The sequence below is a fragment of the Sinocyclocheilus grahami genome, unplaced genomic scaffold, assembly GCF_001515645.1.
Source record: "Sinocyclocheilus grahami isolate Dianchi unplaced genomic scaffold, SAMN03320097.WGS_v1.1 scaffold87.1, whole genome shotgun sequence".
NCBI lineage: Eukaryota > Metazoa > Chordata > Actinopteri > Cypriniformes > Cyprinidae > Sinocyclocheilus > Sinocyclocheilus grahami.
Window position 1 is genome coordinate 1,096,775 of NW_015505266.1, and position 11,388 is coordinate 1,108,162.

The window sequence follows — 11,388 nt, forward strand, 5'->3', positions numbered from 1 at the left end:
TGTGAGAAGATGGTGATATCGAATAACCAAGTACCAAGATACAAATCCAAGACTGTACAATGGTATTTTGTTGGTATGGCATTTGCAGAATACCATGGTATTATATCATAGCATTTTGATATTTCAATCAATAGCATAGTAATACCTTGGTAAATGTCTGATAAAACATAGTAATACCATGGTACATTGTGGTGTAAATATGGTGACACTGAATACCATGATACATGTCCAAAATACCATGGTCGCCTTGCCATGTCATTTATGTTAAGGCATCTTACAGAATAGCATGGTATTTCAAAGAATAAATGTCTGAAAAATATTGATTAAAACGCCCACACACACACTAATGGAGACTCGCAAGAATATGCACACACAATAGGCTAACGCAGGAAGTTTCTCGACTACTCACATATCCATTTATATAGCAGCCTATGAGTTGTCAGCGCGCTCGCCCTCGCAACAAGGACGTCTAGAAAGGTCAGTTATGCAGCATTAGAGTGCAGCTGGGTGTATGTTTGTGTGTGTCCACAAGCAAGGACGATCCCATTCATCTCGGCTCCGAGCTGCTAATGCTGCTGATGAGAGAAACCCAACCTCATAAACAAGGTAAAGAAAAAACTCAGGGGAGCTAAAGCTCGGGGATCCGACGCTTGCACACACACAGTTGGCTGTAATGAGTCTGCGTGTGGTGGCAATCAGAGTGTGCTGTGGCGTATTCCCCCGCTCGCCGAGCTAAAGGGGTAATCAAAATTTAATTACGCAGAAAATGAAGGGCAAAACCCCACGATCCAGGACCACGCAAACGACTGCTGATTGGTGGATGACAGATACACGTTTGAGAGAGAGAGAGAGAGGGAAATTAAATTCAAAGATGGCAATCACCATACTTTACTCCTGTCCCACGATGACGTACCACAGGATCTTTGACAGACGACTGTCCCTGTGTCAACCCCGTTACTCAAAACATATGCCCCATCTTAGCACGGATCAAAACTCTTCAACAGAAAAAAAACAAAAAACTGTTTGTTCATCTTACAAAAAGCATATGGTTTCAGAAGACTATGAGGTAATGTATTGAACACAGTAAAAGTTTGAAGTACAGATACCCCGTTAGCCTACTCCTAAAAAAAAACTACTCCTAAATTTAGTAAAAGTACTGCTTAAATAATGTCTAGCTGAAAAGATTATGAATTAGGTTATTATTCATTGGTCAACCAACCTTAAGGAAGATTAGTGTAGAATATACAAATAAGTGATAACTGCGAAAACAACGGTAAATATAGTCTTTGTTTCTTAAACAAGAATATACACAAGTCAACATTTGAAGTGGATCAAAACCTTTCATCAAAGTTGTCCTAAAACCAAAATGTGCTCTTGTCTTAGGACAACTTTGATTAACTTTTTTGATCCACTTCAAATGTTGACTACTAGGCCTATACAATGAGCAGCTAATTCTTACAAAGCTGATTTAGCACATTACGATAAACAATACTATATGGTCGCAAGTTCCGCCGTTACCAATAGAGTTGAATGGCATTAACAACCATAGTTAGCTAATAATGCTTTTGGCAAACGCACCCAGATCAGTTAACTAACAGTTAACTATTGAAAAGAATCATTTGTTTACAAATCGGACATGGCTGTCACATCTTGCAGTGAGTCTTGAGTTTTTTACTCCAAAATAACAGGGAATGCCATGTTTTATTTTCCTGAACTCTAGTGGCTTAAAAACGTACGATTTTATGCACTGATATGTATATGATCAATTTAGTATGTTGAGACTTTTCCAACCGAATCAGTGAGTTCTTACATTTACATTCTTATTCTGAGAACTGTGGCGATCGACTCATTCCAATTCGCAAGATTTAAATCATTCTGAGATTTGTAAACTAGTTTCAGATTGATTAAAAAGTATCGCAATCGCCTCTTGCAGCTGTTTGCGAGTGCACTTCGAAATAACGAGGAACGGCATTTAGCGTAGTATAAAGTAAGGTCATTTAGCAGAGTATAAAGTAAGATATTGTGCATAGAAATGTAGTGAAGTGAAAGTTTACTCTCAGATACTTCAAAAATGAACTGATAACTGAAAAATACTTCGACAATCTTTGCTCACTACGTACTTGAATGTTCCATAGAAGAAAGTCATCTTTTGAAAAGGTTTGTGTTCACATTTGAGTGAACTGTTCCTTGCTCACAAAACTTATGCATTTTTTAAATTCATTCTGCACTGCCTCAACGTCTTGTCACAGCATCCTGTCGGCTCGGGTTGTCCACAGAGCTTAAGAGCATGACATGGCTTCTCCTGACCTTCAACCCTCGTTTATCGGCTGCCGTCTGCCTGGCCGTCTAACTCACTTAGTGCTTGGCTCTCTGCTCTTATCAACGGCTTCACTGACAGACGACGAAGACACCGGAGAATAACTGCCTCACGTTGTCACCGACAGAACAGAGAGAGAGAGAGAGAGAGAGAAACAAGAAGAGGGAATTGTCGAACGCGGCGGCCTCAACACCCTACAGACTTTGATGGCCCTGAGCCTTGAGATGAAATTTCAAAGCGTTGTCTCTCTCGCGCTCTCTCTCCTCATCTTGCAGTCTCGCTGCAGAAGGCAATTATGAGTCCCTGGTCTCTGCGTCCGCCCACCTCCCTGCCGTCTCGTCTTTGCATTCCTCTATTTTTCCTCTTTCCTTCCCTCATTACCCACTTTCCCACTCTCGGCTTTCTCTCTCTCTCTCCGCTGTGAGTCATGCAAATCAGCAACGCTCACATGGAAAATATATCGGAATCATTAATAATTTTAGGGCAAATTTCAAAAAGGTGGAGAGGATGCTTGGGAAAAAATGTCAGGAAGGCAGAGAGGGGCCATTTTAATGGAAAGTAAGTAATCATAGCGGGCCATTCGAGATGAAACGCAGCAGAATCCTTTGACGACTAAATGACGACGATGCCCTTGAGCGCTCATCCGAGGTCGGCTTTCCTGTATTTAACTATTGCACGCAGATCTAGCAAAACCCGATCTCAGATCAGCTCCAGAGGGCACCTGGCAGCAGCTTATTTCAATAACCAAATCCACAATGACGGGAAACCTGATCTCTCGCAGTGCGCAGGCCTGACCAGATCATATTCTGCTTTTCCCTGGAGATGCGAGATGCTATCTGAGGCCAGGTTTTAAAAATAAAGGTTTCAGTCAGAAGCAAAATGGATTTTACAGGCACAAAGAACTTTCTAGATCTTTAGAAAACAATCTATGTACTGGTGCTTTGAAGAGTCCAGAAACAAATCAATCAGCAGAAATTCTAACATCTCGGATTTCACATATAAGAAACCATAGTTCCTCTTTAATGTTTTGAGGAACTGTTTGTGTAGCAACTCTGATCCTGCATCATTGTTGTAGAAAAATAACTAGAAAGCCACCAATGAAACATCAATGTCATTTTGAGTCTTCTTGAAATCTTCATTTTGAAATGAATGCTCTGGTTTCAGTACAAGTTAAGCTCTGTCAGCAGTATCTGTGACATGCCCCTCAGTTCATAAAAACAAGCAAAAATCTTTTAAAGTAATACACTATGGAAGTCTATGGATGAGTTTATATCTCGCAATTTTGAGAAAAAGTCAGAATTGCGAGTTTATAATCACAATTTTGAGAAAAACATTGGAGATGTAAATTTTGATCATAATAAGGCAGAATTACTCCAAAGGACATATTTAAGCTCTCCAGAATTTCTTGCCCTGTTGACTTGTACAGTACATTAGTGTAAACAAATTTTGTTTGTTTTTACAACCTGACAGACTTGAAATTATTTTCTGAGGTGGTGCATTCTGGGATTGCAAGAATCAGCTTAACTAAGAGTTTGTGAACTGTTCAATAAAACGTACAAACTGTTTATGATATAAATTTACACCTCCTAACATATTGTACAATCCCTTGTGTGAATTAAGGCCTTACATAAGTGAATGTAGCTTTCCATGATGCACTGATAGCCTTAAATCTGTGGTTGTAAAAATAATTACCGTGGCAAGATTTACAGTATAACTGAGCCATTTATATGTTTTAATTACGGTTGAATTGCCATTCCGTTTGTCACGCCTAATTTACGGTAATCTACTGTAACCTAAATACTTCAACACACAGGGGGTGGCGTAAATCAATAGCTCAGATGTTTTAAAACGATTTTTCAACACAAAAATATAATTTAAACGTACTAGAGAGTTTTCAAACTTTTCAATGAAAGCCTCTTGAGGGTGTTTAAACGTTTGGCTCCTTCCACTGAGTCCACGTTATTAAATTCAGCTTCCTATAAATCAATTCCCTAACCGAATTACACACCATCTTATTTCGTTACACAGGAATCTTGTCGTCTCGTCTCCATAGAAACAACTTCGCGACACTGATTTTTGACCACCGCCATGTGGTTTGTTTCGGCCACATCGGTGGCAGCACTTGTACACAGCTTGTCTTGTTATTGTCACCAGACGAATAGGATGTCATTCCTGATGTTTCTGAAGGGTTGCATTCTGGGAAGTCCCAGACTGTAACAGATGACCAAAAGTGAGGCCGCTGAGGAACCTGACAAGCTGCCACTGAAATGGCTCAGAGAGCGACGTCAAATACTCTGAAGAGTGAGAAATTGTAATAAGACAGCTATTTTCTTGCCTTGGAGACAAGACACAATCCCCTTAACAAGATGGCAGCATCCGTCCTCTCCATTAGCCTGTCCTGCTAGTTTGTAACTCACTTTTACCCGTCTGCACCTAGCAAGTCATGTTTTAAAATAACTTTAAATTAACGGTTTGACGAATTCTGAAGAATATCAACTCTCCTAATTTCCCTTCATTTTCCATCCTTGCAGTTTTTGCACCACAAGCATTTTGGCCTTGATTCTCTGCAAAGGAAAACAATAGTGTGCGCTTTTGAGTTGCACCTGATCCCAGAACCCCTTTGTGCACCCAGAGGAAACGTTGCATCATACCTCATATCCTACACCGGTGGTCTTACGATCCTCCAAAACTCCATCGTACTGCCTGGAAGTTTCAGTATGTCACGCCACAGGCTAGTCTTACATCAGCTGTGGCAGACAAACAGTCGAAGTTAGAGAAATGCTAGATCAGCAAATCCAACTGATGGCCTTCTTTCCTGTATAGTTCTCCCAGCATCCCTAATTAGGGTGCAAAAAGGAAGACGAGAGAAAATGTTTTTGGTTTGGACTAGGAATGTTGCAGGAAATATAATGGAAAGTTGACAAACATGTGATACCCACCTCAAACCATGTTTTATCATGGTGGAACTATTATGGATCCACCAGTACTAAAGGTCAGTTTGTCTACTCGTCTGACCAGCTCCAAGATACATGGAGTTCAAAGAGCAAATTGTAGATTGTTTGGCTCTTAGACAACAGACAAAGCTGAAGTGTATTAAAAAAAATGAGTTTTTTTTTTACCATACAGTGTGCAGCTTGTCAAGAACTTTGCAGAACTTTTGGTCTATAATGAACTGTGTAATGCAAAGTCAATATATCTCTACCTGTAATGCTTCAGCCAAATGGGTCAACAATAAATTTGTTTTGGACCAAGTAATGACTATATTTAGAACAACTTGAGATAGCAATGAACTAGTACTGTACGTAGGGTTGGGTATCGTTTGGGGTTTTTACGATACCGGTGCCAAATCGATACTTTTAAAACGGTTCCGGTGCCTGAACCGATACGTTAAAAATAAATAAATAAATAAATACCCAAAATAGGATGGATTGGCCATTATTGAGCGCTATAAACACATTTAATGTCGGTTTCATTCATACTGGACGCCAGAGGGCGCCCTCGCGCAAAAAACTCCACATTTGCATCACAGAAGTAATAGGACTCGGGAAATCCCTATACTCTTTGCTAATATGGACAAAGGCATTGCTATGGCTGTAATTGAGTAGACAGAAGATATAAACATTTTGAATGATAAAACAAAGACAATAAACACTTGACTGCGACAATGTATAATTTATCTGTGTTATTCAAGCCATCTTTGGTATTTTCATAAGTATATTTATAATCAATTGCTAATCGACAGTCTTTTTACCATATGCTTTTTACAGTATAGAACATATTTTCTGCCTCATTCTGTGACAGGAAGCCACGTCATATCACAAAAGGAAGCAGTTGTGGAGTAAAAACGTTATAGTGTTCTCTTTTGTTGGACAACAGGTTTAGAAACGCTTCTCATTGCAAGTCATTACAAGGGAAGTTTAGCTTTAGGCATTTTAATTTAAGAATGTTTAGCTTAGCTAGCTAACGGTATCTACCTGCTGCCATCAGAGCAAGTGTAATTTCTGCATTCACGCGCTCCTCGGATGCTCTCATTTCTCGAGTTGTGCTTTTAAGTCAGAATGTGAAAACAACATGGACACTCGTTACTACAAAGACGTGTTGGATTTGTATTATTAGACCTTTCCAACTTGCGTTCGTAAATTTTCTCAGTCGAGAAATTATTTTTCACGTGCGGTGCCGGTGATCCTTACATCCGTTTCGGAGAACAACTATTTCATTAATCGCTCAAGCATTTAAGTGGCGCACTGAAATGAGGCACCGAAATCTGCGTTCTGATTCGGTTCTAGTACATACCGGTTACATAGGTACCGGTGCCAATGGTTTCGGTACCCAACCCTGTATGTAACCGAACTGTATGTCAGCAATAATTCTTCAATGATTTATTAAGGACATACCTACTAGGCAAGTGACCTTTCTTAGTGGTGACACCTGCTGAAAAGAGTATGTTTACATGGACAGTCTTACTTTCATGATATTTCATAACCGGATAACATGTAAAGTGATGTAAAAGCACTGATCTTTTATCAGGAAAAGATAATAGAAACAAGATTACAGTCCATTTACAGTATGTTTTGATGTCAAAACCAGACAAAAACGTATGTAAAATGTAAAAATCAATCTTGTGTGCATCTCTGTTTGCATTTTGTTTACACTTTACATTTGCAACTTTATCAGTGTAGAGATCTTTAACAGTTTTTAAGCAAAACCTCGTAACAGTTTATGTTTTGGTGTCAATACTAGACCAAAATGTATATGTAATTTCATCATGTGCTTTTGTTTACACTTCATATTTAAAATTGTATCAGTTAGATCATAAAAATTGTAATCAAAACTTTATTAAAGTCCAAAATGTTAATGTAAAATCGACTTGTGCAATGTCTGCTTACTTTTTCGTTTGACCTTTATGTCTTACACTTCACTTTACGTTACACTTTACAGTCTACATTTTATCAGAGTAAAAATCTTAAACAGTTTAAGCAAAACCTGATTACAGTCCATTTATGTTCTGGTGTTAAATTTAGACAAAAACTTAAATGCAATTTAGTCTTGTGTGCATATGCTTTACATTTTGGTTTACACTTTACGTTTCAGTCAGTGTAAAGATCATTAACAGTTAAAGTAAAATCTGATGATTTAGACAAAACCTTAAATGTAAATTTGTCTTGTGTGCATGTCTTGTTCACATCTTTTTACACTATAAAGAGATTATCAGTGTAAGTAAAACCTGATTAGTTCAAGTTTTGATGTCAGATAAATTTGATTCTGTGCATGTCTTACATTTTTTAATGTAAAATATTTACAATTTAAGCAAAACCAATGTTTTTTTTCATTTGTAAAACCAGACCAAATCTTAAATGTAAATTTGTTTTGTGCGCAACTGCGCATGTCATTTTACATTTTCAATTAACAGTTTAAGCAAAACCTAAAGTGTGCTTACCATTTGATAACACCAGACAAAAACTTCAAACTATAGATTTTATTAGAATACAAGATTTTAGCATGAAATACTATGCATTCAGTTTGAATGACTCAAAATTTGAAGACAAATCAAGCTAGATTCTTTTTAAACAAGTTGAAAATTCCAAAAGATCTTGTAGGGGTTAATGCGTATCTTTACTAAGTCTCCAAAGAGCAGTACAATTCCATATTAATAATTTCAATTTGACAGAATGCCTCAAAAAACTGCCAGCTGGCCACACAGGCATCAGCAAACCATTCCTTTAGTTTATAAGGCTTTTTCTTACAGTAGTGCGTTTAGGGCTATTAAACTAGTGTGGGCAGCTTAGATTAGAGACGTCCGTCATTAAGTGCAGCTCAAGCTGTGACTCAGCAGTGCAAAACGGAAAAATGCACTGCAGGTGCCCGGCTCTTTCAGATGTTGCCAGGTCTTAATATAGCGTGCCTGATCCCTTTGCGGACCTCAGCAGCAGCTGTGCGTGCCAACACAGGCCAATGTTTGCTGAGCACGATAAGGCAAGTACACTAGGCATACTGTAAAGTGATATTTTGCAAGGACATCCCAGAAGGAAATTATTCATTGTTAATCATGAGTTAAACACTTGCAGTGAGTAAAGAGTCACATCAGTGGGGTTGCATTTACAAAATGTTTATTTTCCGAACCATCTTTGTGATAGAAAAAAAAATACACGACAACTTTCCTTCTAGACAATTACTAACAGTAACTGTGACGTAATCTCCAGGAATCTGTCAACATCCATAAGAACCATCATACGATTCCATCAACGATTGACGTCATAAAGTACCAGCGGCTTTTCAGTGTAGAAATGCACGTTTTGTACATAATTAGTGATATTAATTCTCAGCCCAGCCTGTTATAATCTACATTAATACACTGCCAACACTACCATAACGGCCAATGAAATGCCTTTTGCATATCTTTTTTTAAATTTTAAATGTTGGCCTGTCTGCTTAAATCGCATTTCATTTCAAAAGCCTGTTTCCAAGCCAGTATCCAGGTTGTGCAATCACTATCAAGGGATATTAGCAGGGGAATTAAGGGTGCTTGTAAACCGGCGTCGAATACAAGTCTTTTTTTCCGATCCGGGGAATTAAGGATGCACGGAAGCCACCAGGGGCCCATTTGGCTTCAACCCCTGCTGCACCCTCTTGTGAACTTTTTTTGCGGTCCACCGGCGATGGATGGAGTAAGCTCTAGTTCAATTCCCGCAGCCACCGATACCAATTTCTTGCTTGTACCTGTTTGTTAAAGTGTTGGCTTTTCGGGTGAGCTTCGCCAGAACCGTATGCAGTCCGTTTAGATGAAAATGAAACTGCTTCTCCAAGTCCTCATCATTCGGTTCAATGCGAGACATCTCCAGGGCCGGCGTCACGCCGTGCTTTTCCTTGCGCCTCTCGTCGGCTTGAAGTACACCCCATTCGATATCGTTCCTAATTGATTTGAGAAGCATATAAGAGCCGTACATGTCTCCATCCTGGAAGGAGTTCACCTCTTTCTCTCCTTCCAGGTCCAATGTGACATCCCTCAGCAAACTTGGCACCATAATCGTCTGGTCCATGTTGGTCACGGCACCAATAAACCGGTTCATGGCATTGAAGAGGGAGTTTTTTTGGTTGTAAGACTCGCAGATTTGCATCATCTTTGCTGTCCTATTGACTTGCAGGGTTTTGATCAGAAGCAGAACGAAGAGCAGCAGTAGATGTAGTTATTCTTGGGCTGGACGGTCCAGATATATCTAATGGAGGGTTTATCCACTATTAATCGTGTCCAGAGAGTGCTCAGGTTCCTTGTGCGCTTCACTAAAGGGAGTTTCTGAGAGCGCAGGTGGATTTAAAGCAAGGGCGTGGCTTGCACACGTCAATCAAACGTGTAACCAGGTCGTAACCGGATAATGTGACCTGAAATAACACAGATGCGTGAAAGATTAGTGAGGATGCACACAATAATATATAAATCAAAAGAAAAAGCATGTAGAATACGAGGCAGAGAAGCCAAGAAATATAAAGAATAGGTTTACTAATCTTTTTCAGAATATGTACAAACATGCTTTGGTATGACATATACTGATTATTATGTCTTTAGTAAAACTAATTCGAATTGAATTTAAATATGTATTAAAAACTGTATTCTGAACGCGCATTATATGCTTCCTACCACTCCGGAAAAGCCGGCCGGCAAACTAAGCGTCAATCTATCGAGTCAAACAAATAACGCAAGCTTCTAAACACCCACCTTTGCTGATATTTGTCTTCCCTTAAATCCGAAAACGTCCGGCAAAGTCCAAGGAAACCGATGATAAAGTCGCTGAAAGATAGCAGACTCGTCTAGCAACCGACCGAGGGTGAGGCCGCATGTAGCTCGCTGCCGCGTATGAATATTCATGAGACGAGGCATCAGCCCACAGCCGCTCAGCCGCTCTCGTCCAATCAGAAGCCAGTCGCCAGGAGGACGGCGCCTCTCGACAGCCAATCAGAGGGCAGAAAGGGAATCCAGCAGCTTGCCAAGGCTGCAGCTCACGGTCAAAGACACGACAGTGGACGAGAAGGATAGCGTATGAGGGAACTACCGGACTGATGAAAGTACCTTCTACATTGCGTGTAGAGCTCATGCTTACAGCTTACAGGTTTCTTCATTCGCTTTATTTTCACTTCCCATTCTTAAATGTCGAATACCAACTTAATATTTTTTTTTTAATGTGTTTTTGTGTGTATAAATGGAGCTTTCTGATCTTATATTATCTTTTCAAGGACAATATGCCAGCAAGAACCGAAAATGCCCTTCACACCATTAGAACGATATTTGATGATAGCTGAAACACATCACAAAGTGACAAAAATACATAGTCTATATTTTATATAAACTTTATTTTTAAAAAGTTGAAAGATTATTCCTAAAGAGGTCGAATACCAAACTTGATATATATATATATATATATATATATATAAAAAAAACTGTTTTTGTGTCTTTAAATGGCGCTTTCTGATCTTACCACGTTTCAAGGTTAACGCCAAGAAAAACTACCGAAAATGCTCTTCACATCATCAGAACGATATTTCATGATAGCTGAAACATAAAGGTACTACTTTTTACATAAGACAGTCTACTTTATAATTTTTATTAAATGATCATTTTTTTCCTAAAGAGACTGTAGGCCTATGCCGAGCCTGCACAGATCAGTGGAATTATGCAAATACTAACTTGCAAATATTAGTATGATGTACAATGACACAAGGGGAAAGGGTGAATGTCATAAATCAAACACAGAACTATACATACAGCCTCACCAAAATGTATTTGTTCGCTCAAATCGCTTTTTCAGTCGTTGCTTTGAATAATATCAAGGAAAGTGAATTTTATTGTAAAGAAAGATAGCAGAAGAACACTATGCAAAACATGTCACAATTAAGAGGTTTGTTTGGGTTTTAAATGATAAAACAGTTTGTAAACTGTTCAAAATGAGGACAAAATGTATTGGACACTTCGCTATCAAAAGTAAGTGGAACATGCATGTAGACTCCACTTGTTTTGATGTTTCAGATCATTTTTAAAAGTGTCAGATAATACTTGCTTTTCTTGGGGGGGGGGGGGGGGG

At 39.0% G+C, this 11,388-nt stretch overlaps 1 protein-coding gene and 1 long non-coding RNA gene across 2 annotated transcripts in view; both read right to left on the bottom strand.

Annotated features, from left to right (window-relative positions):
- Positions 1–6,842, bottom strand: part of LOC107586943 (uncharacterized) — an 18,768-nt gene extending 11,926 nt beyond the window's left edge. Inside the window, exon 1 of the long non-coding RNA XR_001609418.1 lies at positions 6,831–6,842. This is a non-coding gene — a long non-coding RNA (uncharacterized lncRNA). The remainder of the gene's footprint in view (positions 1–6,830) is intronic.
- Positions 6,843–8,722: 1,880 nt separating this feature from the next.
- LOC107586944 (mid1-interacting protein 1-B-like) lies at positions 8,723–10,182 on the bottom strand. Its single transcript, XM_016274506.1, has 2 exons — positions 10,029–10,182; positions 8,723–9,694 (listed from the first exon to the last, which is right to left on the bottom strand). The coding sequence occupies exon 2, from the start codon at positions 9,433–9,435 to the stop codon at positions 8,995–8,997; it is 441 nt and encodes a 146-aa protein (XP_016129992.1). The 5' UTR covers positions 9,436–9,694; positions 10,029–10,182; the 3' UTR covers positions 8,723–8,994.
- Between the last annotated feature and the right edge of the window lie 1,206 nt (positions 10,183–11,388).

Coding starts and splice junctions, on each gene's coding strand:
- LOC107586944 (XM_016274506.1), bottom strand. CDS start 9,435: ATGATGCAAATCTGCGAGTCTTACAACCAAAAAAACTCCCTCTTCAAT.